General features: G+C 50.3%; 1 protein-coding gene across 5 annotated transcripts in view; it reads right to left on the bottom strand.

Annotated features, from left to right (window-relative positions):
* The window catches only part of ASTN2 (astrotactin 2), a 370770-nt gene that overhangs the window by 155993 nt on the left and 188807 nt on the right, over nucleotides 1-25970 (bottom strand). For all 5 annotated transcript variants that reach the window (XM_085077209.1, XM_085077207.1, XM_085077208.1 and 2 more), the window contains 4 exons: nucleotides 25430-25597; nucleotides 16363-16447; nucleotides 16147-16221; nucleotides 15578-15715 (listed from right to left, as the gene is read on the bottom strand). In XM_085077209.1, coding sequence (XP_084933335.1) covers nucleotides 15578-15715; nucleotides 16147-16221; nucleotides 16363-16447; nucleotides 25430-25597 — 466 coding nt within the window. The remainder of the gene's footprint in view (nucleotides 1-15577; nucleotides 15716-16146; nucleotides 16222-16362; nucleotides 16448-25429; nucleotides 25598-25970) is intronic.

The raw sequence follows: 25970 nt of genomic DNA, 5'->3' as shown, positions 1-25970 counted from the left end.
TTCTAAGAAGGAAAAGAGTCAGTGGTTATATTTTTAGCGTTTTATCCGAACAGGCTTCTCCAGGCATATTAGCAAAAAGTGGGGATCACAGCAAAGACTGAGCTTTCCATGTTTCTCCAAGTTTTTCTCCCGATGGAAGGAGCACTGCAGAGCTGGAATGCTGCCTGGTCGCTGGCCTGAGGGCAAGGAACTTGCTTTTGGCATTTGGACTAATTCCTATTAGAAGATTCTCATTTGACTTCAGCAATATTCACCTCCATCTATCCAAAACCAAACTGGGTGTAAAGAAATGCAAATGACATCCAAACTCCTGAGGGTCTGCCCTGCCACAGGAGAGCATTCCCAGGAATAAAGCCCTGAGCAGGAGCTGGCATTTTGGGATCATCTGTGTGCTCAGAGGGTGAAATACTGCCTGACTGTGGGCAGACTGCAGGATGTGCCAGCATTCCAGCCTCCTCATCTGTAAAACAGGGACAGCAGCAGCTACCTGCCTCCCACCGTGCCACACAGTTAATTAATGTTCCTTTGAGTTGCGAAGATTAAAAGCGGCGTAAAACCGCAAAATAGCGGTTTGTTATTATTATGAATGAAGCCTCCGCTTGTTCCATCAGTGCCCCTTAAAGCAGGGCTGCTGCAGACACTGTGAATTGCTCCCAGCAGTTCTACTACGGCTGGCATTTGCAGGGGTTTGACTGCAGACTTCCAAGTAAGAGCTTTGAACATATTGGGGAAGAAGAAAGAGAAGGAGAACAAACAGAAATTTCCACCACATTTTGTGCTTCGCACTTGGTGATGATGCTCCCAACAATGCTCCCAGCCCTCCTGGGGGCTGGAGTAAAACAAATCACAGACAACAGCATCTCTTCACCTCCTGTTCTCAGCTGTGCTTCACCTTCACAGGCTGCCATTCCCTGGCATGGGGAATGTCAGGACAGGTCATACTGCAAGGGCACGGAAACACCAAATTGGGGTCACACAGCTGCTTTAGGAAGAGTTTAAGGTATTGTCTGCAACAGGTGGGAGAGGTTTGGCATAAGAAGCAAACCAGGGGCAGAACAATGTGGCCTAACTCTGCAGGGGCATGGACAGACCTCTTGTTCCAGCTGTCGCCAGCTGTTGGCACCACCCAAACCATGTCCTGTCCTGGCAGGAGGGGCCACAGGAGCCCTCATCACTCATCCCCCCACCCTGGGGGCTCTCTGGCCCTACAAACCCTCCTTTACCCCCATCCAATGCCATGAGCATCAAACCTGGAGAAGCAGCTGCCCAGTGCCCATATCAACCCCTGAGCCAAACCCCAGTCCCTGTCCCAGTGCCATTCTCAGCCCCTGTCCTGCTACAGGTGGTTCTGAGTTGGTGACACCAGCTTAACACACAGAAAAAGGAAGTTCAGATCCTGCCTCAAATACGCCAAGCAGGTATTTTCCTACCTACATTTCCTGCATTATTTAACAGAGCACCAGCATTATTATTTCCTTGGCTGCCCCTTGCCCATCTTCAGCCTGCATCTCCCTGAGGCAGAACCTCCTCCTTTGCTGCCTCTGCAGCACCTGGCCCCCTGCTTTCCTGGCCCTGCAGCCAGCCTCTCCCTGCCCTGGCACTGCAATCCCGACCTGCTGGAGCAGCCTGTGGCTCTCCATCCCCAGCACTGCCATTCCCCCTCTCCAGACCCCTCCAGCATGCCTGGTTGAAGGACTCAGATGCCTGCAGCACACGGTGGCCGTGCCGCTCCCGACAGGCACCTTTCATGTTTAATTCAGCGGCTGGTTTAGTTAATCTATTTTTTAATAATTCATCCCTTCCATCTTAATTTTGGTAGTTGTTGAAAATCCCTAATAAAACATTTAGGGGCTCTTTTACTGGAGCAATGGCATGATTTACTTGATGGAATCCAGTCTTTGATGTCCTATCTTAATTCCCTGCCTCCCACCGTGCCTCAATCCTGTTTATCACTGTGCTGGAGGTAAGAGGTTCTTGTTGAGTTTTGTAGCACTTGAGACGCTTGGTCAGCGTTAATAATTCAGCTGCCCCGCACAGCTTAGACAAATCTTGTAGCAAAACAGCCTCTTCCTTTTATTAACAGCTCCCTCTGCCACCATGGACCTGGGCATGGACCAGGATGTGGAGCAGAGGGACCAGGCTGAGCATCCTGACCGAGCAGAAGAGCCAGGAAAACTTCACAGGTGCCAACTGCATTGTTGGGAGAATATACACCCTTTTACAACGCCTGTATTTCATCCTCTACAGCCCGAATGGGGAAACATGCTGGGTTTTTGCATCTGTAATTGGGGAAGAACAGATGGTGGAGGCACAGTTGGAAGTAATACGGCCATTAAAATAATCTATATGGCTTGTAATTCCCCCTCATGTGGAGAAAGAGGAGGGCCTGTCTCTGCCCGAGTGCCCACCTAGGCTGCTGGGAGGGTGGGCACAGGTTTGGGGTGGTTTTCAGTTGTTGGGATGTTTTGGTGGGTTTTGATGGGTTTTACTATTTCCCTTTCCCTGGGATGCTCCTTGTGCTCCTCTTGAGGAGGCAACAGCTAAATCAGAGCCACTTCCAGTGGGTTATTTGACTCCCACGTGCCATGTGGAGAACATTTTCTCCCCATATCACCTAGTTAAAGCCACTTCTAGCTTTATAAATATATTAATGATAGAAAAAGAGCAGCAGAAAGCCCCAAGCGCTTCAGAGAGATCGGGGTGTCTCTGCAGTTAAATTTCAAATGGGGAAGATGTGAGAAAGAATTATGGAAAAAACCTCCTGCTGATTCATGAAAATTGAAACCTCTCAGGGGAACGCACAGGCTTTGCCATCCCCTTTGTCACCTACAGATCCTGAGAGTGAGAAAATGTAAAATCAGAGCAGGAAAGTTGCCCAGAAAAGCCCAAATATTCAGCAAATAAATGGAAATTTATGTCCTTGTTCTGCACAATGTAGGTCATGGTTTCAGAGACCTCTTTGCCCTCCAAACACCCCAACCACCACTTTGCTTGCTACCTCTTGTTGAGTGAGGGTTTTCCAATAGGATTTCATTATTGCTTTGTGGCCAATTGTTTTTCCACACAGCCATACTGTGGAAAAGGTCTTACTTCAACACAAAATTGAGAAAACGGATGAAATCTCAAAAAAACCCCACACTTGAAGGTGAAATTCCTTCCCACTCAGACTCAAAGGCATCCCCATCTTGACTGATGGAGGAGAGAAGGAAAGGGAATCGCAGCAGCCTCCCCTGGTCCTGAACCCAAGCACTCCAGGTCCCTTGGGCACCCTGCCTTCCTCCAGCACCTCCCAAGGCTGGACACAGGGATTTTTTCAGGTAGAAACATCTCAGTTGGGCTCAAAATCTTCCCTGTGTGCAGAAGCAAGTACCTCTCCAAATCCTTACTCTGCACCCGGAACACGAGGGAGCCAGCAGGACGTTACCTTGGCAGCTGGCTTTGCTTTATGGAACTGTAAATATATATTTTTTAATGGGCTGGCGGCAAGAAAGATGTGTTTGCAGGCTCAACAACATCCAAAATTAACTGCAATTCATTCCAGAAGGGGCGAAGGGGTGGAGGAAGGGGGAACGCAAGCCTGAAACCCGCAGAATATAAAAGCCTTGAAAGGAATTGCCAAAAATCCCCTGCATCGCTGCCTTCTGGCTCTGGGAAAGAGATTAAAAACCTGAGCAGCATCAGGCTGAAGCAGACGTCACAGAGGCCACCCCGGGCCATGCTCATGCTCAGATAAGACTCTTTCTCCTTATTATTTTCCCAGAGACAACACAGCCTTTGCCAAGGCAAAGCTCTGTCCCACTCCTCGCATCTCCCAGCACAACTAAAGCAAGGAGAGGAGCTGGGAGATGCCAGTGCCTCGTGTGATATGGGATTCCCACCTTTGTAGGGATTTCTAAGGGACCCTGACCTCAACAGCAGCATCTCCCCCTCCTCCTTGTGCCACAGCATTTCTCCTGACACGCCTTCCTTAGCCCCAATGCTGCTCTCTGACACCTAATTTGAGTGACCCTTTAGTGACTAATTTAATTACCCCAGCCCACAAACTGACAGACAGCTGTTAAAAATGGTTATTGCATTATTAATACGCTCCAGTAATTTCCCATTAAAACTATACTGTTAATAATTTTTTCCCCTGTATTTCTTCCCTCTTAATTAGTCTATTTAAAACTTTGAAGGAATATTCTCTTTATGGTAAATGGGAGCGTCGAGCAAATTACATTTTTGATTGAATACTTCTGTGATAGGCCAGCAAATAAGACCGTTGAGTTGTTAATTATTGTCAGAGTTTCACACGATGCCTGCTAATGAGGCAGTCAATCTTCTCTGCCATTCCTAGAATATTAATGGAAGCTGTTGGTATTGATTTTGTCACCAGGGAAAGGTAGGAACCCCTCCTTCCTGGGGGGCTTCAGGAAGGGCAGGGGGGGCTCTGCACTGGGAGGGGACACTGAGGGGACCAGAGATTTTGGGATGGGGTGAGGCAGGAGGGCTTGGAGCTGGTGGAAGCTTGGGAAACTCTTGGCCAGTGGACCTAGTGAGGGGGTTGGCACATTCCCACAGGGATCAATCCCATCAACAGGCACACCCAGGCAGGACAAGGTGACAAAGGGGTGACATTCCTGCCAGACACGCTGGTCTCTGTCCCCTCCCTCCATGTCTACCTGTTGACTCTGAAGAGTATCAGAGTCACCCCTTATCTTTCTGTGATAAGACAACTTCTATCTTTTTTCCTTTTTTAAGGCAAGGGAAATACCTGATCTGTCTGGACTTCAGCTGATAACTTGATAGAGCAATGCACGGAAATTATGAGCAAAGCAACCATGGATAAGGATCGATATGAAACCACGAGATGGCCCAGAGACTGCACAAAACCAGCCTTTGAGCTGTGCTGGGAGATGTGACAGGGAGCTTTTGGTATCGTTTCTGAAGCCCTTTGGGCACTGATCCTGTTTGATTTTCACACTAATGCTCTCACTGGAGACTGGAGGAGTTTGGCAGCAAAGTCTGTCTGGGTGAAGTCACAGGAATTCTTTTCCCACCCAGGCTCAGGGAGCAAGAGGAGTGTGGGGCCATGCCTGGTGCCACCACCCATGCCAAAGCCATCTCCCTGCAACCAGAGATTGATGTGTCTGTGACTGATGTCCTGGCTGTCCCACTAATTCCATCCCCCTGCGTGGGCAGGGAGCTAGAATTCCCTGAGTTCCCTGGCACATATGTGCCATTGAAGATGTCACTTGTATCCTGCTCCAGCATTCAAAGCCCAATGAGCAGCAAAGGCCCTGCTGCCCTTGAGCCATGCAGGCTGTTGATGTGGCAGAGACAACACAGAGGTTCTGCCTTCTGCAGCCACATCAGCCTGAGAAACCTGGGACTGACTTTGCCAGGATTCTGTGACACCAAGTCTGAGCAGAGCCCTGGATTTCCTAAATAGGTCACCCAGCACTCAGCTCTGGGTTTTATTTCTGTAGCTTTGCTCTGAGGAAGTGCCTGTGGGAATGCTTGACCCAGAGACCTGCAGGACTGATGCTGACTGCACACACCATGCTGGCCCTGCAAACCATCTCAGCTCCCTCTGAACTGCTCCAACCTTCCCAGCCTTAACCTCTCCAAGCCCTGCTCCCCCTGGGAAAGCCAGGACAGATTGGATGAACCCTGAAAAACTCAGAAACCATTATAGCAGGTGACACGCTGACATTCTGTCATTCTGTCTGACATTCTGTCATTCTGTCTGACAGGTCATTCTGTCACAGCTGCTGCAGAGAAGGCAGAGCTCAGGGACTTCAGTTACTCCAGCTGGGCTTTGCACAGTCAAACCCACATCCTCCCCAAAAATGAGATCATTTGGAGTTATTTGGGGAATACTCTGCCTGCCCAGGTGATTCAGGGAAAGATGTATGTGTAGGAGAGGTGGCATCTGTGGGGATGCTCCCAACTGTCTGCATGCCCTGTCACCCACAGCTGCACAGCTGGAATGACACCAAGAGACAGGGACAGATGGAGGACAACGTCCAGCCTCCACAGGAGCAGCCTCCCATCCCTCCCATTCCACAGCAGGAATTTCTGTGGTTTCTTATCCATGCTGGAAAGCAGCAGATTTGCATGGCTGCTCCCCAAATACAGGTGGTGTCCCCCCACCCAGCCACCCCTGCTGCTTCCAAGTCCATCTGCTGCCCACTTGTGCTTTTTAAGCAAGCCAGGTGCTATTTTTACTGCAGTGAAGTTTTCCATAGTAAAAGCTCCTTTTCTTTTCCCTTTGTATAAAGCAGGCTTCAATAAATCCTCGGGGTCCCCTTCCAACCTGGTATTCTATGATTCTGTAAAAAGAGGAGGTTTCCATTTATAATGAATTGCCTGTGATGCAGCATATCCCGATTTTACCAGGAAAAAGGGATTCTGTCACCCTCCCTGAGCTCCCAGTGAGATGCCATGAAAAACCTTCAGGTCAATAGCACTGTCAATGCTATTCCTTTATCAGTATCACTTATCAGCTGTGTTCAGGCACAAATTATGGTTTTTACCCTCCCAAAAAAAGCCATGTCAGCCCCCTGGTCTGGTACTGAGGCAAATCAACACAAACTCAGGAGCACTCCTTCCCCTTGGACCCACCAGCCAGGCAGGAGGGTGGGAGAGGTTGGCTTGGATTTGCCCATGGTCACCTCAGGTGAGGATGATCTGCTACTCGCTGAAGTCCTTGAGATGTTCCTGTGAGGAAAGGAAGCAGCCAGGTCTCCCAACACACCCAGTGCTTTATGGTTCATTCCAACCCAAACCATTCTGAGATTCTATGATTCCATCAGTCAAGAAGCCGTTTATTAAACCAACCACAACTTTATCACAGCCCTTTTAAAACTCCTCAGCTGTGGCCCCAAACTGGCTCCAAACACAGAGCACCCACAGTCCTGAACCAACACCTCCAGCTCTGGCCTGTCTGTGTTTGATACACACTGATTAAAAAAAATAAAAGGAAGGAAATGTGGACTGAAGTGAATGAAGAGACTTCTCCCTGCAAAAGCTCAGTGCATATTTACACAGCATCCTGCCTTAATGCTCAGCTGCTTCATTTGTGTCACTTTAAGCCCTCGGCAGAAGCAGGGAAGTATTAGCTGGGGTTTAATTGTGTGCTGCTGGTTCAGCACAGCTCCCCACGAGCTGCTGCTGGGAGAGAGCCCTGTGGCAGGGCTGGGATGGATGTGGCAAGGCAGTGACAGGGGAAAGCCACCAGCCAGGAGGGAGAGCAGCAGCAGGGGACACTCCCCAGCCTGAGACAGATGGGAAACAGCTCTGCCTTACAGATTAGGTGAAACAACAGCAGTTTGCACAGAGCAACCCAGCCCTGTGGCATTTGGGAGAAACTCTGGTGTGTACCACCCAGACCTTGGGTTTGCAGGAGACAGGAGTAGCTTCTCCCACAAAATCCATGGAGCTGCTGAGCCAGCACTCCTGACAGTGTCCTAGTGCAACTTCATCCACTGAGTGCCTCCCCTACAGTCTGCTCCACACCAGCCACTTGTGTTTCCTCTGCTGGAGGTGAAAGGCACTGGATAGCTAACACATGGGCTGTGTGGTCCATTCCCACCCCTCCTCCCCAGCACTGCCACCCCAGCCTGCATCCAGGTCACCACTGCTGGGCTCCAGCCCCCAGTGTGGCACAGCCTGTGGCACTGGGTCCCCAACTGCACCCAACCAACTTTTGATAAAAGGCACTTGGTAGCAGTCAATAGCATCTCATAATATCAAAAACACCGCAGGAAACATCAAGAGCTGAATTGATTATGGCACAGTAATTCTTCAGGCAGTGAAAGCAGGGCAATTCCCAAGATGGGATTATTTTTTTGCAAGGCTTCACCTAATTTTCTTGATGTTATTTTCCCCCCGCTCACTCCCCAGCCCTCCTTCCAAACCTCTCCAGCTTTGCTCTGCTCTTTGATTTAGTCCCTGAAAACAATATTTTTACTTAACTGTGTTAAGTTTCCCAGCACAGTGCCCGGGAAAGCATCACCACCACCCGGATCACTGGGACTGAAATATGTGCAGCTGGAAAAAGTAAAGGAAGATTTTGCTTTTGGCTCTGGAGTCTGCAACCCACTTTGGGGAGACCAGAAAAAGCCCTGACAAGAACTTGAAATATCTAAATCAGAAAAGGAGACCAAAAGGAGAATAATACAAAACCTGGGAACAGTGGAGGCAAGGGGCAGTGGATTTTCACAGTCTGATGCAGCCTTGACAAAGCACAGAAAGGTTTTCTGAGCCAGTGGGCAAAGCCAGACTGGACAGACCATCCCTGCTCTGTGCAATGTGGACATTGCCTGTAAACCATGCACTGGGCTTCTTGCTGCTTCTAAACTCATTCTGAGCTGATTTTGCTCCTTTGCCTGGAGGTGAAGGGGTGGGGGAGAGTCTGCAGAGAACCTCTCCTGCATCTGGAAACTGTGGAATGAGAGGGAGCAAAGTTACTCTGAGCTGCCTGGAAAGTGCAGCACTAAAGGCACAAAGGGCATTTTTTCCTAATAAATCACCCCAAGAGCTGGGGTGACATCCTAGAATGGATGAAAATCTCTAGAGGGCAGCAGCCAGAGCAGCAGGGCACTGCATGGAGGAGTGGAAACATCATCCTGGCCCTGCTGCCGAGGAGCAGGAGCTGAAACTAATTAACTTCACTTGTCTTCATGCAGCACAGCTGTCCTGGGTCAGTGGTTGTGTCCAGCCCTGGCTGCCCTGGGGTGAAAACCCAACGGGAGCTTTGCCCCTTGGCCTGAGCTGCCATCCCTCATCCCTCCACAGTGAGACCATGCTCCTCTGCAGCAACAGTGCATCTCTCCTTTCCCTTTAGCAATTAATAAAACCCCATAAAAATCAACCTAGAGGTCTCTCTTCCATGGTGTACCATATCCTGGCTTTACCAGAAAAAAGGGAGGCTGGAACATCTCCCTGAGATGTCCTTTCCAAGATGCCTTCCCAAGCCTGCAAGGGACAGTATTTTCTCACAGTGCTCTAAAAGCAGAAGGACAAAGCTGCCCTGTTTGTGTCCATCTCCACTCCTGTTGTCTCCACCAAGGTGGTTTCTCCTCCTGGCTGTGGAGCCTGTCGCAGGTCCCTGGCACAGTCCCAGAAACATTTTGTCTCTGCTGAATTTTATTAGTTTTGTCCTTTGGCTGAAATGATCCAGCAGTAGTTACAGGGGATAAAAATGGGAAAGGAGAAGTGGATCTCCATCCACATCAGGGAAGTTTTAGGCAACTGAAATCTCACCAGAACTGGGTTTTTTGATAGTGCTAGTTCTTTCCACTGAGTTGTTAAGAAATAACTGAAGAAAAGGCATTTCCCAATGTCACTGCCCCACCTGGGCATCATCCCAGCACCCTGTCTGGGCCAAGGGGTGAACCACCTGTCCTTTCTCCTGCAAACCTTCTAGTCCCTTTCCCAGGCAAGAGATGCAGACAAAAGCAAAGGTAATAGAACTCAAATAGGGCTAAAAAAATTGTAATTCAGGAAAAACAGTACAAAGAGGCTGTATAAACAGAGAGGCCAAGGGGCTGTGCTTTGAACAGGCAGCTACAAAGCACACTCCAGCCGCTGGTTAACAGAAAGCAAAGGCAGCGACATAAAAACAAATAACAACATCAAACAGGGAGGGAAAAACACCTTTCAACACAGGAACCCAAGGTCTGGTTTTGCTACCTTGCATCACCCTTTCTGCTAAGCATACAAAGTGAGTTAGAGCCCTGCCTTCCCCTCCAAACCCTGCTTGTGTCAGCCTGGCAGGATCCTGCTCCACACAGATCCCACATGGATGGGTGGATGGACAGCAGATTCAGAATATGGAGAAGCTACAGGGTCCAGTGCCAAACCCCACTCTGTGACAGGAGATCCCAGAGACATCAAAGGGAATCGTTCTGGGTGTGAGACAGAGTTTGCATATTTGGCAAGTGTTGGGTATTTTTAATTGTCTCAATAAACATATAAACAAAATCTGTTCACTCACTAGGGTTTTTTTCCCTCCTGGGCTCTGCAGCACTACGGACGAGAGGAACTGCAATCACTTAGCTGCCAAACTTGTAGCTGGTGCTGGAGCTCCCTGCGATGGATTTGCCTACAAGCCAGACCCAAATTTACATCCCCTGTCCCTAAGAGATCTGATCATTTTCTGTGCAGTTTTACAGCACAGCATTAAGACCTCAAAAATGCCGTGGGTTCACACAGCAGAGCACAGAGAGCGAAGCTCAGCATTACTGCAGCAGGAGTTATTAAAAGCCCAGGATGAGGGAAGGCTGAAATGTTCCCTGGATTCTGGGCAGGAAAGATGACATAGCTGCTGATGGACCAGGAAGAGACAAGTTGAGGGCAGTGAGGTCCCTGCTCCCTCTCAGAGGTGCTGGGTGATGCACATTTCGATTCTGACCCACCCCAGATGCTTTCTGGGTGATTTCACCTCCAGTTTTTGGGGGTTTTCCCCTTTTTCCCCATCACACTGCTCCCCTAATCTCTTATTTCGCTGCTCACACCCTTCGGTGGCTGCTGCAAGATCACATCTCCATTTAGTCACCCCGTGGCGAAGTGAGACGTACCTGACTCTTCTAACCTGCTCTCATAAATCACAGCGGGAGGCAGGGAGGAGGGAAAATCCTGGTAAGCAGCCAGGACAAAGCTCAGTTGACAGCTACAGGGCAGGGGCTGGTGGCTGCCTCTCTGTAAAGCATCTGTCCCTTCTCTCCAGAGGATGAGGCCAAAGGCTGCCTCTATCCTGGTGTTAAGCACTAGAAGCTGCTTCTCCACCACTTTCTGAGAGACAACAGCATCTCGGGGTGATAAGAAGCCCAGGCCAGAGCTTGGGGACGTTATCTGTGGGGATGGCAGTGTCTCTGTGACGTGCACAGTAATGAATTGCCCTCTCTGCAGAAATGAGTAACTTGTGCCTGCTGATGCAATGATCAATTTGCTCCGTCGTGCAGAGCTGTCCATTCATCACAGCATTGACTGCAGCCACTCACACCTTTTTATTGGCCCCAGTGGAGCAGGAGGCTCTGCAGGAGCTCCACAGGCCCTGCTAGGGAACATCCTGGAAAAGTGGCTTCCCCTCTACCCCAGCCTCCTGGCCAAGGGTCCCTGTGGCACTAAGCACCCCGAAATCACAGCCTGCTCTGCTCCAGGAGGGCAGCAGAAAGAAAAGAGGGGTAAAAAGGCCAGGTTCCCATGGCACCTCCTTCACAAACGGCAGGAAGAGCTGGCAGGGTGCTCTGCCTGTATGCCATACCCCATCCCACAGGGACCAGCCCAGCTCACCTCCTGACTTTGAGGGATGCTCCCCTGCAGCTCCACCCATTCATCTGCGCTCCTGCACATCAGGCAAGAGGTTAAGGCATACACAGATGAGTTTTGCTCCTGCAACAGCAGCAGCAAAGCTATTTCCACTCAGCTGGCCCAGATTCCCTTTGCCTTTTCTCATCCACTTCACTTTTCATCCTCCTCCGCTCGCAGGGAGCCTCACGCCACTGACTTGCAAAATCACAAGAGTCCAAATCACTACAAAAACCCTGCAAAATATCACTGCAAAACCCCTGTAAGGCTGGGGCAGCAGTGAGGTTGCAAGAGCACAGCAGGGCTGAGCTGCTGAATGCCATGAGCAGGGAGCAAAAGCCTTGTTCCCATCCTTGACAGAAGACGGGACTCATGAGGGCACAGAGCTGGGGGGCAGCGTGTTCTGCCTCTGAGAGAATTGAAAATAAAAATAACAAACAAATAAAGAAAAAAAACAGAAATAAAAAAAATCCAGTTGATTGTACTTCGGCAAAGAATTCAGAGAGCAAAGGGGCTCACTTGGGAGCAAAACGAAGATGAATCAACAGCGAGTTCAAGAGAATTCATTCTGCTGCCGAACACTTGTGTCTCCATCAGGACATCTCAAAGGCTTGTCAAGCAAAGGCAAGGCTTTTATTTGTTTCTATGGTTGCCATAACGATAGAGCTATATGTCATGTCAGGCAGCAGCTGAGGCTCGTGCCTCTGATTTATAGCTGCTCAACAGAAATTATCAACTTTTCTGCAGAGCGGGTGGCACAGTGAACCGTGGCCACCGGGCGTCTGCCAGAGCCGTGCTCTGCCCCCAGGGTTAGGTCTGCTCTTGGTCCCCCACAGATGACTGTGCCCCAGGGGATGCCTTTATTATCCCCTGCAGGGATATTTTTATTATGCCTTGCAGGGATGTTTTTATTATCCCCTGCAGGAACACTTTTATTATCCCTGCAGGGATGCTCGGTGCTGGGGCAGTGGGACTTGGAGGTCGTGGCTATGGGTTCTCACTATACACTGCCACAATTAGAGCAATTCCTGGTCCCACAGGACCAGCTGTACCTTGCAAAGGGCCACACAGAGATGGCAAGGCGTCCAGGGAAGGCCAGCAGAAGGACTGAACACCTTGCAGTAATTTGTTTAATAAAATTGTGTCGACTACTGTGTTTAACACCAGATTATGGGAGAAATACAGGTAATAGAGAGGGACAGCAAGAGGGAAACAAAGAGAGGGGTTGAAAACAAGCAAGATAAGGTTGGACTGAGATGTATTTCTTGTCCTGGCAGGGGATGTGCTGCACAGACAGTCTGCCCAGCCTGGGACCCAAGGCAGAGGCTGCCCAGCGTGGGGAGAGCCCTGCAGCACTGCTGGCCAACCTCCCCTCAACAAAGAGGTCACTGTGAGCGTGGCTGTTATAGTCCCAGAAGTGTGACTGATACGATCATTGTGCAGAGGATCTGACTCCGGGGTCGGGGCAACGATGCTCAATATGGTCACTGATAAATTATATATGCAAGTTTCATTAATTCTAAGCAATCTCATTCTTAATTTATGATGCACGGCCCTAAAACCTCCAGCACCATGTTTTGCATACTCCTGTGTCCTGTCCCCTGAAGCCCCTGGAGCATCCCCAGTGGGATTTTTGCCTGAAGCCTGTTGGCCCCTGTCTGCAGGGGATTTCTCTAATGCCTTGGCTGCAGAAGTGGAAGGAGGTTTGGGTCCTTCACCCCCACCCACCAAAGTACAGCTCATTGCACTGCCCAGCAGTGAAACACACAAAGAACAGCACTGCAGTCAGCATTTCCCCAGAGAGCTGCTGGAAGGCTGAGCCCCACCTGCCCCTCTGCATCTCAAACATCTTCATAACAACGCACAACCACATTTAAACCTTTAACCCTCTGAGTTGTAAAGACTTCATCACTTGTTTTCTCCAAACCAGGCTTTCTGCAATTTCCCTCCATTAAACCCTTCAAGACAAGCGACCCCAGAGCCAAAGGTGTCAGGCTAATGAAAGGTCTGCAGGAATGCAGCACGCTCTTTATTACAGACACAGAAGAAACAGCACGGAGCCACCATCACAGTGATACAGGACAGCAAACAGGGCATGCTGGCTGCTGAGACAGCCTGGGGCTGGTGTGACACAGCTCAGGGTCTGCCCCGTGGCATGGAGATGTGACTATATCAAAGCCCAAGCACTGCAGCTTCAGCAAGAGTTTCTTCACTGAAAAAGGGTTGTCAAGTGTTGGAAGGGGCTGCCCAGGGGGGTGGTGGAGTCCCCATCCCTGGTAATATTCAAGGAATAACTGGACATGGCACTCAGTGCACTGGTCTGGGTGACAAGGTGGGGACTGGTCACAGGTGGGACTCAACCCTCGAGGTCTTTTCCAACCTAAATGATTCTGTGATTCCCTGCAGGAGGTTCCAGCACAGAGGGGCAGCAGTGCTACCAAGGTCCCAAAGCAGGAAACAGGACCCCTCCAGGCAGAGGGATGGCTGTGCTTGAACCTCACCATGGACAGCAGGTGCTCACCTCTGATGGTTTGTCTGGCATGCTGGGCCACCACCTGAACATCTGAACCACCAAACTGCTCCCTTGAGATGCTGCCAATGCTTGTGCCAGTCCAGAGGGACAAAGCAAAGAGGCTGCAAGATAAGCAGCTCTGAAAGTACCTTTCTCATTGCATGAAAGCACCCAAGAACCTCAGAAGAGGGTTCCACCCACCCCAGGGTGCTGAGGATCCCAAGCTTGCAGCTCCTCCTCATTGGAGAAGTGTTTCAGTTCTAATGCAGAAACAATAGATTGCTTTCCGCTTCTCACTGTATCTGTGAAACCTTCCATAATTCAACATCAAATATTTATTATTGCGTTTATTAAAGTTTTAATAATTTAGCAACTCCTGTGTGTAAGTTACAAGTGCCGTGAACTCGCCCCTCCTTCATTCTACCTGAGCCACTCCAATATTTATACCTGGAATTCTCAGCTCAGGTTCCATTTATGAGGGGAGCAGGCAACAGACTCTGTGCCAGAACCTCCCCTCCTCCTGCCTGGCACTCATCCATCCTGACAGAGACTTTTCCTCAAGGAGCAGTGCCCAGAGACAATTACTGCACTGGAGCAGAAAACAAGCTTCTGAGCCTCTACCTTCACTGAGGTACTTCTAATGAAGATGTGAGGAGGAAAGAAAGAAATAATGTTCTCTTGGCACTTTGGCTTGGAAAACGTTAGCATAAACCAAGGCAACCCTTCCCTTTCTCAAACGAAAAGCAGAAGTTGTTGCAGACAAGGAAAACAACGCTCCTAAAAGAGCCAAACTGTGATAGATATGTACCATCGGTCTCTTTTCACAGGAAAGGAAACAAGCTCTAATTAGCAACAAAAACACAGACTTGGAAGTGAGGACATCTTGGATGGCAGTTCTGGCTCTGCCATAGCTTTTGTTTGCTTCAACCACGGCCCTGCCAAGATGATGGGACAGGAGAATGGAAATCCACCACCTCATCACTCTGGGAAAAGACAAGACAGAGGGGGCTGGGGGACACAAGGATCCTGCTGGTGCCCAGGGAGATGATTCATAACACAACCAAGGATTCTGAAGTCAGGAAATTGTGTCTGGAGTCAACAGGAGAAAGCAGCAAGAAGGGAAGGAGGGAGGGAAGGAGGGACCACAGAGTCTCCCTGGCACCCAACAGTCATATGCTCAATCTTAATTTAATGGGACAGAGTGGAATACACACTAAATACCTTCAGAATTAAACCCTTATAATTTAAAGTTAAACCCTTGTAAAGCAGACCGAGAAGGACAACCACCTCCTCATGGTGATCAGTGAATTATCCAGGCATTTACTAAATACCAAGAAGGTAAAAACCCTCTCTAATTGTATAAAAATTGGATGAAAAGCACAGCCTTTCACCCTTCATGAGCATCCCAGCAGACATCAGTGGCCAGGTGGATGTGATGCAGGTATGAGTTTCAGAAAGATGACTGCACCTCCAACCCAGTAAATGCATCCATTTAAGCACTGCAATCCAATATTACATTTAAGCCACTTCCAAATTGCCTTGCCACAGGTTCCTACCAATTCACCTGTCTGTACTGGCAGACTTCAGCTATACACTCAGGCCTGGCCCAGACCCATCATCCCAAAGAGCCTGGAGAGCAATCACATCAGATTTCTTATTGGAAAGAAATTAATCAAACCTATCATCATAGAAATTACTGCATCCTCAATAACAATTTAAAGAGCGGTGTAGGCACTCAAGCATGAAGAAAACGAGAAATCTGCTTCCTACCTGACATCTGCTGGATCTTCCGTCACCAGAACATCTGTCTTGCAGCTGGCAAGGGGATTGATGGAAAGCTCCACAGGGGGCACCACAAAGCTCTTACTGACTGGCAGCCACAGCCCTTGACCCAAACTGTAGGTGGACCTGGAACAAGGACAAACGTGTCACACAGGAACAGTGTCTGCAGGGAATGGTGGCCCTCCACTTGGAAGTCAGAGTAGTGGTGGCACCATGACATAAATCAGTGACTTGGTCTTGTCCTGAAAGCCAAATGGGAGAGGAATGACTTGAAATGTGAAAGGAGAACACAGGGATAGAAAAACCCCTTCTTTTTATTCTAGGAGGAGTTTCTGTGCCTGCTGTCCTCACGTTTGCTGAGGGGAAAAGAGGGTAACCTTTCCCTTCCTGCTGAATATGGACAAATCTTTCAGGTCTGTCACAGGCAAATAACACTTGGTGGCAAATCCCACCACCAACACAGATGGAACTGGGAATGACCAAGAGGTTGTATCCACTGGGATGTCCTCATGGCTCTCCCTTCCCAAATGTCCCAGCTGAACCCTCCTCAGACTCACCTGAGGATCTTCTCTGGCGCCTGCTCTCCTGTGACCAAGTCATATCCCCTCTCCAGTGTCGTGTAGGGCCAGGGCCTGGGTGGAGAGAGGGGAAAAGCAGCTGAGCACATCACTGGGCAGGGCAAGGGGACACTGAGCACCATATTGGAGGAGAACTGGGCTCCTCATCAATGTGGGAGGCAGGGCAGACCAACCCCAGCCTCGTGTCCCACTCACCCTTCGCTGTGTCCCCAGTCGCTGCGCACACACAGGTGCCGATGGACAGGGTCTGGGGCGTATCCCTCATGGCAGCTGCACTCTCCTGGAAGAAAACAGGAAAAGATGAGATGTCTCTGGCCCAGAGGTACATCAGAGTCAGGCTCCCCTCCCCTGCTGCCCATCTCTGCTTGTTTACAGCCACTTCTGGTCCCTGCAGTGGATCTGGAGCACTTTGGGCCCCAGAAACCTACAGGAGGTATGGAGAAGCAGATGTGGAAAGCTGTAAGAAACCTGTAGTTATTCTCAGGGAGGGGATTCCATGATGCAGCACCCACAGTAGCTGGGGATGGGGTTTCATAGTGCAGAAGGTGTGTCCTTAACCTGTGCAGTCCTACAGCAGGATCCTGACCTCGCGTGAGCAGAGCAGTGGCCACCCTGTGCAATCCCCAAGGTGGACACCACAAACCCATCCCACATCCCTTTCCCACATCCCCTTCCCACCTCTGCTCTGCCATGTGGCACCAGGACAAGAGAGCAGAGTCTCCTGCAGCCCAAACTCCCACTGAAAGATGCAGAATCCCCCAAATTCCACCCTCCACAGGCAGTTCCCATGCTGTGCCCCCATCCCACAGTGAAGGGGCTCTCAGTCCCACCCCCTCCACTCTCCGAGTGCAGCCTCACCCTGCTCCTCTCTTTTGACAGCAGCAGAAGACTTTTCCCACACCAGAAACCTGACCGTGCTTGGCCCAAATTGATTCAGTGTTTGGTAGAAATACATAACCCGGAGCAAGAAACAGCAAAATCAAAAGATTAATTGGATTTGCACGTGGAGTTTCTGCTACAAGCTGCTGCCAATGTTTCCCCCCCATTCCCCTCCTCTCCCCATCGTGCCTGACAGTGCAGGAAAGCTGAGCTGTAAACACTGGTGAGGTGGGGACCTGGGGAGGATGCTGGGGAGCTGGGTACCCCTCACAGTGGCAAGGCAGACTGGCAGCTACCTGCCTGCTCCTCGGGATCCTAAGCAAGTTCTTAAAATGCCTCACAAGGATTACAGTAAAGAGCTTTATTGTCAGGAGGGAGCGAGATGGGGATTCAGCCGCTGAGATTTTTGAGGAAGAGACGCCTGGGAAGGGAAAGGCAGCAAGAAAAGGGAAGAGTGGGGAGGAAAAAAGAGACGGCTAATGATGTGCTAAAATGCAACAGCACCTTCATGAAATATTCACTGCCTCAAACGCGTCTAATATTAAAGATTAAATGTCCTGGGATTTGTCCTAGCGACTTCGAAGCACTGATTTATGATCTGTCAAAAGCTGCTAACCTCATGATTCATAACAGGAGCGGCAGGAACATTGCTGCTCCAAAGGGAAAGAGTTGGGAGAGAGATGGCAGCGCTCGGCCCTGCTCGGGCTCTGCCTTGCCTGGGGGCTGGGGCGGTCTCGGTGCAAGAAAACACAGGTCCTAATGGCTCCATCAGTGATTTTAAAAAAAGAAAAGTTATTTTTTCCTTGGGTGCTTAGTACGCAAGTTTCCCCAGCCGTGCTGTGGATCATTAATTCCTGGCGCTTATTACATAACAAATATATGCTCTGCAAATGAGAGACATCTCAAAGTGCTTGCGAAGCAGAGCTGGGAGTCTTGGGGCACCGGCTTGTGCTCGGCTCCTGCCACAGAAATTAGAGCAAGTAAGGGAAAAACACCTACAGATGGCATCCCATGGCCCAAAGGCCTCCCCCTGTATGGATGGCTGGGGGTGCTGGGTGGTGAACACCCTTCCCATGGTGTAGGAGGGTTTATTTTGTCTGCTGGCTTGTTTACTGCTCTGTCACTTTGGCGTCGGAAGGAGGAACTCTATCAACCTGCAGAAATATTGATTTTATCGACTCCAATCCCGGAGTTTCAGCAGCTACAGCTGGTGCTCAAGGCTTTATTGGGAGGTTTATTGGGAGGTTTATTTCAGTAAGTGAGAGGGCAAGTGGTGGCACCAGCTGGGGAGGAGGAGAGCCAGGGCAGGGTAGAGTGGGGATCAGCTTTCCACAGGTCTCCCCGAGTGATCCATACCCCCTTGGCAGGATTTTGGAAATTGGCTAGGAAGGCTCCTAGCATGGGGTCAGCTGAGTGCTGCAGTCTGCTGGAAGAGTGAGGACTCCATCAACTCAGGACAGATGGTTTAGGGTCTATTCCTCTATCTAGAACCACCAACAGATAAATAGTGGGGCTTCCAAAAACCTCATCAGAACCTGCTGTGCTCTGACAGGTTTTCAAGACCTTTTGCCCTCTCCCCAACAGCATCCACATTCCTTCTTTGGCCCCTCGAACTACTCTGTTATTTTCAGTCTGTCCCCATCCTTCCCAGGCAGGATGCTTAGCCAGGGAGGATGCTGAGCCTGGCCTACCTCTATGGAATGAGAAACACCTCATAAAGTGCCTGGAGTGGTGGGAACAGGGGTCCCCATAACTCCAAGCCCTCTTTGAGGTGTGTTTTTTAACATGATGCCAAAATAAATCAAACCATCAAAAGGCCAAACAAAAGTGTCCTTGTTCAAAGCAACTACATCCGAGATGGGCACAGTTATCCACTCAACCCTGCTGCAGCTAAGTTAGGATTCAAGCTGAGCTCGAAGCCAAAGTCAACCAAAGTAACCAAGTTTGACAAATAACTGCACCTGGAGCTGGATGCAATTTCCACAGGTCCTACACTCTCCTCTGTGCAGCGTTCAGCTGCTGCAGGAGCACAAATGAATCAGAATCTACCAACCCCTGGGACAAGAAGCCTGCTCCCATAGCCATCACCCCACACCCTGTCCTGCAGGGCCATGCAGGTCCTTCCTCTGCCTTCGGGTTCAGAAGGCACAAGCCAGGTTGGATAATCCATGGCAATTTTTCAGCTGTTACAGCCAAAGGAAGGATCATTGCTCACTCAGTATAAATGAGGGCAGGTCTCAGTGCTCAGCTCTGGAGGTCCAGCACTCTATTTCCAGAGTGTTATTAAACACGGGGAGGCTTTAGCTCTCTTTTTTTATAGAAAAGCTGGAAGTTGCTGAGCTATTCCTTCATTATCCTCTCCATACTGTGCTGCTGCTTCTGCTGGAATGGAGAATGGGGGTTTCACACTGCACCCACACCCTCCCTGCCCATCCCCACTCTGTGCCTGGGCGCAGCAGAGCAGGGCTGTGGGATGAACCACCACCATGCCAGGATAATCCCGTTAGTCTCATTATGGAGAGAGCCGATCCGTGGTGATAATGCTGCAAGAATCCCCCTAATCCACCCGCCCAGTGCACAGCATGGAGGCTCCCAGAGTCCCTGTGCTCCCAGGGAAGCTGCTCTGTGCTGTCACTGGCACTTTTATTTAAGGAGCTGGAGGAGCTTTGGCAGTGGTGGAGCAAAGCTGTTGGTCGTCAGCCTTCTCTTGGCACTGCTGGTGTCTGTGATTCACTCCTCCATGGCAGCACCTCCAATGCTGGCACTCACCCTTGTCCTGGAGAGATGCCCTGCTGTGCCTGGGTTGTATCCCAGCTGCACAGGGACATCCTGGGGACACATCCAGACCCCAGAGGGCAGCCTGCTCCCAAAGGCTGTGGGGCTATGAACACCCGTATATATAAAAACCTTTCCACCTTCGTGAGCATTGCACAAACACTCCTGTTTCAGGGCTGCCTCTCCCACCCAAAGGGATACAGAGTCCACAGAGTCCAGCCACAGTTTTTTGTGTCCCCTCTTCTCCTGAACACACATACCCTGCAGGGAACACACCAGTAGAGCATCCTCAGTGCCCCTGAGTCACAAAGCTGCAGCACCACATTCCCAACCTCCCAGTAAAGCTCTCTGAAAAGCTCCTCTTCTACCCCTAGCGCCTGCTGTTCCTGCTCTTCAGGGATAGCACTTTCCAAACCTGAGCCTCTGCTTCATCCTGATGAGAAATGCAACTTCCCTAGAAGCAGTTCAGCACTTGAGGAACAAGACCAAAAAAAGTGCCTCCTGCCCAGCTGACCTGGCCCGGAGCATGGAGGGAAAACCTGGACTCAATTTGACAGTTATCCTTCCTCTCCCACTGCTGCAAGACACCCTCCTCACCCTCATCCATCACAGCACTTAAGTGCAAGCTTAACCTCCAAGGATTGTGCCTGAGTTTAAGCTCTGCACAGATTTAATTCTCATTATCATCTCCTGTACATTCTCATCAGCTCCTGTACTGCACCTCCAAGGAACACATGAGCTGATGCAAGGAAGTAGGGAGAGGTCCCAAGGGTGGCCTGTGTGCCATGGCTGTCACCTCCTGGGCTGGGCACTGACCCAGAGCTGGCCATGGTGGGGTGAGAAGCCCTGGTGGGATTGGCCCAGTCAGGGGGATCGGTTCAGGAGTAGCTCCATACAGCAAAATCCATCCCTCTTCCCTCCTCCCTGTGCTCTTTAGACAAGCACAGAAATGCCATTACAAGAACATTAGCAGCTGCAGGATTAAACACTCTAATGGCAGAAAATGAGAGTGCAAAGACAGCACAGATAACCTTAACTTGGCCCCTTACAGGCACGAGTTTTGATTGCTGTTTATGTATAACACTTCAGCCTGGAGCTAAATTAGCTTGGGAGTTAACTGCCTCCTGCCCTGCTTGGTGCACGAGGCAAGCTGTGCCGCCACAGGAAAAGGAATGGGATATTACATGGGTTTTGACCAAGTTATTAAACTCCATACCTTAGAGAGACAGAACCTCATCCTATAAAAGTCTAAGTCAATAAAGGCACCGGGATCCTCCAGCAGCGAAAATAGCAGAAGTGCACAAGAACAAACAAATATTACTTGATGTGCACAGAACCTGCATGATATTAAACTGAACTATAGGAAGGCATGGCTGTTTTCATAAACACAAATACACCCTTGCCAAGGCTGGTCATTTCCTGATTTACATGCTCGGCTCTGCAACCTCCAAATCCCCTTAACAGGTTGCCTTTAAAAAAATAGCTCTGTGTAAAAACGACTTTCATCTGCCTCCTGCCCACAACACACCCCTGTCCTACCCAGACAGCAGCACCATCTGTGGCTCTGGTGACAAACTGGCCCATTTGGACGATGATGGAAACCCTTTTTTTTTTTTTTAATCTCCTCCTGCCAATTTCCAGAATAGAACCTTTGCTACTACATTTCATCTGGTTCTTTCAAGCTCGTGCCTACTGCTTTGGGGGGGGGCACCAATTGTGGATGCAATGAGAGAATTTTGATGAAGAAACTGATTTATAGATGGAGGAAAAAAAAATTTCCACACATTTGCACCTGCTAATCAAGGTAGCTATCCATCTCATTTATGCCACTGCTCCGGCAAGCCTGACAGCACAAAATCAGAGGCTGTTTCTTCCAGCATTTGGCCCTGAGGGACTGATTCTCCAGCAGGTCTCTTCAGCAATGCCCACAGAATGTGCAAGTGAATCAGTTTTGTGCATACAAAGCAGGTAATTGTGCTCACAAATCAGGATTTGCATATGCTGCTGGAAAGGGATGCTCTCATCAAGGCTGGGAAGGGAGGCCAGCGAGGCAGCAAGCACTCCTGGATTTTACCCAAGAGTATCCCAGTGCGTGGCACGAGCAGCGTCACCGGCAGCGCTCCCCACATCTCTTCAAAATATGGAGAGCGAGGAGAGCTGACAGCAAGTCCCACAAGACAGCAAACCTTCCCTCTTCTCGGCTCAAGCAGCACAGGCAGCACTGCCAAGAGGATGGGGTGTTTTGGCTGAACATCTCCAGCCAAGGAGAACATCCTGCCCCAGAGAGGTGACTGTCCCATCCGGCGTGGCAGCTGGGCATGGTCACCGTGTCACCTCTGCAGGGAGGAGCCCCCAGCAGCATCCATTTGTTCCTGGATTTGCAGTCAGACCGACCAGCTTGGCCGTTTCCAAGGCAGAAGGGATGAGGGAGATGACATTTTGCTCGTGTGCAGATGTCAGTGCTCCCTCTGAAAGGCTTTGATGAGCTGGGGCTTTGCAACACAGGTTTCAAATTTGTCAGGGGGGCAGCAATCATTTAATTAAAGAGTGAGTCACACGACAGAGACGCAAGGGAAGGCAAATTAAGGTCAGGCAACAAAGTGGATTTTGGCATTTCCTAGTGTTTCAGAGCCTCTGTTTTCACTGGGAATTATTCTTCACACTGAAGGAGTACTCGGTGTCTGGAGTCACAAGTCAATATATCGTACAGACAAATCCCATCCAAAACTCCAACCCAAAGAAGTGTTCAGTGCTGAGAAAAGTAAGAGTTCAAGTCTCACCATACAGAGCACATGTGACTCTGGGGCTCTCTGTCCAAAAGTGTGCCAGGTGCCACCAAGGACACATCCTGCCCACAGAGGTCTGTCTACATCTTGGAGCAAGGAAGCTTTGGGACCAAGATGGATTTGCACTGCCATGGAGAGCGGCTCCAAGGGTAAGGCTGAAGTCACATTAGCCATGAATGCACTGCAGGACCTCCATGCTGGCTCTGCTGCTCTTCACAGGGACAACTTTGCAGGCTTTCAACCTCCAGAGAGGACAAACTTCAGTCCATCGTCCTCATGGATGCTCTGCCCAGCCTGAGAAGGCAGAGGACAGGGGAATCCCTGGCACCCAGCACTTGAGATGCTCACAGGGAGGATAAAATCCCTGACCCGAAAAGGTTGAAATCCAGACAGGATTTATGTCCTGCAGTAAAACCACAGGCCTTCCTCTCTCACGGTGATAAAAATAAATCACCCTTAAAAATAGAATGGCATTAATAAATATAAATCTAGAAGTACATGCAGTGTATCATAGGGTTATATGACCATGGCTGGTCAGTGGTGATGAGCAGATGTGGTGCCTGGGGCAATGTCCTGGAATAGAGGGTCAAGAAGGTACTTCCAAAGGCCTAATTACAGTTCTTGTGAAGTTTGAACCTCTTCAGGGAGTCTTAGATTTAAGCTATGAAGATCAGCAGCCCCATCAACCAGTCCTGCTCAATCCATGTGCACCCAACTGGTAGAGACACGAGAAAAATTGTTTTATCCACGTGCACACTCCCAGGCTGGAGAGAGGGGGAAGAAGCCCACAGACAGATTTCAGGTAAGGGACTGAAGGCTGAGATGCAGGCTGCTCTGCCCTCACCACAGGCAAGCAGGGATGAGAGCACCAGGGCTGGGAGTTGCAGAGCAGCTGCCGAGGTTCAGCTCCAGCCCAGTGCCAGGGAAGAGCAACTCCCGGGATAACGAGCATCGCTGCCTTCCCTGCAAACAAGATCTGACACATCCTGCTCAAGCGTGGGGCGTCCAGCAAGAGCGACAAGCTGCTCTGGGAGCTGGGGACGCAGCGGGAGTGGCAGCTGGGCTGGCATGGGAGAGCAGCTGCTCCTCACAGCAGAGGCCATGCCAGGATCCAACCGGCCCTGCTTGCTGCCAAGGATGGGGCTGGCCAGGGGAGCCACGGGGCTCTTCCAGCAGGGAGGTTGTGGTCTGGCTCCATCCGGTCTCCCTGTGGTTTCTGCTGGAGGCAGAGTTGTTTCTCTCCTCCTCTGAGCCAGGGGAAAGCTGAATGCATCTTCCCTTTCCCGCTGACGTGGCTGTGTTTTGCCAGTGCCTGAAACAAAAATCCTTCTGCTGTGCGACATCTGGATGAGAAGAGCCTCCTCCTGTACCATCTCCATCTGTCAGCATGGCTGTTGTCACCTCCCAGCCCTCCTTGGGACTTCAGGTGATGCCCAGGGCTGTCTACACAGGGAATTCATCCAGCATCACCGTTCTGCTGCAGCCATGCCTGCCAGTGCCTCCGTGCAGACAAGCCTTGAGGAACAGGAACACTAAGAAGAGAAGATTGTCTTGACCAGGAAAATGAGTTTGTAAGACCAAGTTCAGTATTTGCATCTCAGCTGAGCGGGGAGGGATGAGAACAGGGTCACCCCCACCATCCCATGGGGTGTTCATGACTCTGAAGGATTTCTTATTCTAATCCGTGTATGAACGACAGTTGGGGGCTTTGGGAGGCTTAGGAGAAGCCTTCTCTGCAGTGAGGCAACCTTTAAACCCTCTGGCAGAGCCAGACACCAACATCCTTACCTGCAGCCATGAATCTCATACACACACATGAGGAGAAGCAGCTCACTGCTGAGAGGGAAGCAGCTCACATGGAGAGCCAGGACCAACCTGGGATGGCACCTCTGCCAGGACACAGGGTTTGGGTGCTCTTCAGATGCTCAGCAGGCCAGGACCACCAGGGACACTTGTCTCCACAGCACCAGGAAGGCATCCCACCCGAGGCTGGTGAGCGACTGAGAGTCACAGCACACCCCAGCACAAAATCCCAGCACAGCCCCCAAGCCACCTTCCTATGCAAGGTCCTGTCACCCACATCAGCTGAGGAAATGTCCCCTCCTGAGGGCCAGCTGTTGGCTGGAGTCTCATTCGCATCTCCCACCCACACAGACCCCCCTGCCCTAATTCACCAGTTGCCTGTTTGCTGTTTTCTGTGTTCTCAGCTCACTGCAGACTCCAGGACCCCCACGTGTCACCCAGTAAGTACAGAAGGGAAGGTGATATTTCCCCTTTGCCCAGCCTCACACATGAGTCCCAGCAGGGCTGGCTGTTCTCTCTTACACTCAACCACAACACGCTCAGCAGAACACTCATTTAGAGATGAGGAAGGATGGCAGTGTTCATAACTGGAAGGGCTGGAGGACAGATCCAACCTAGGTGACCACCAGGCAGGAGCACTAGTGGGAATTGTGGTGCTCTGCAGTGGAATGGCCAGAAAAGAAAAGGGATGGAGATGGGTTAAACACAAGTATGTTTTCCAGACTGGAAATAGCAAAATAGCTCAACTTAGAAGCAGATAGACTCCACGTACCTGCAGCTGCCACACCAAAGAACTGCTAGATTCACCCTTTCAAATCCCCATCTTGTGCTCATCTTCTTTACAATTTGCTGATGGGGGTCACCACTGTGTAGCCCTGCTTGTACCTCTCAGTCCCCCATGCCTACCACCAGGCTAGAGCAGAGGTGAGCCAAGAGGGCATCAAAATATCCAGTGACAAACTTTCTTCATCACATCTCCAAGCTTTCCAAGGTTCCCACTCTCCCCCAGCCTCCCTTACCTGTGTCTTGGTCACACAGCTGCTCACAGGCGTCAGTGGTCCTCTGTCCACAGAGGTCTCTCACCCAGGGGGATGTGGCATTGATCTGATAGTACAGGGACAGCTTGGCTGGGTTAAGCCAGTCAGAGATGTCCAAGTAGCTCCCCTCGCTCACAACGAAGCTGCTGCCTGGGGGGAGTGGGGAAAAAGTGTGTTAGGTGAGTGTGGAAATTGAAAAGAAAAACCCCAAACGTGCATTTTGGACCAATATCAGAACACTGCACTCTTCAGGAGCTGTTGTGATGACAATATCTGCAAAATAATAATGAGTTCACCAACACCTGGACACCAAGAACTTCACTGGATCATTTCTCTCCAGAGGAATGTGTCCCAGCAAATGGTCCACCAGCTCCTCTGCCCAGACACCTCCCTGTCTTTACACTCCTAGGATTTGATTCCCAGGTCTCTGCAGAAACATGTACCAGTGCAATTATTCTGGTCTGTAATCAGAGCATCACTGCCCCAGCTCATGGAGGTGTCCAGGAGGCACCTGGAGCTCAGG

The sequence above is a fragment of the Lichenostomus cassidix genome, chromosome 17, assembly GCF_008360975.1.
Source record: "Lichenostomus cassidix isolate B80296 chromosome 17, HeHo_3.0, whole genome shotgun sequence".
In the NCBI taxonomy this organism is placed as follows: Eukaryota; Metazoa; Chordata; class Aves; order Passeriformes; family Meliphagidae; genus Lichenostomus; species Lichenostomus cassidix.
This window is presented reverse-complemented; position numbering and strand designations above follow the sequence as displayed.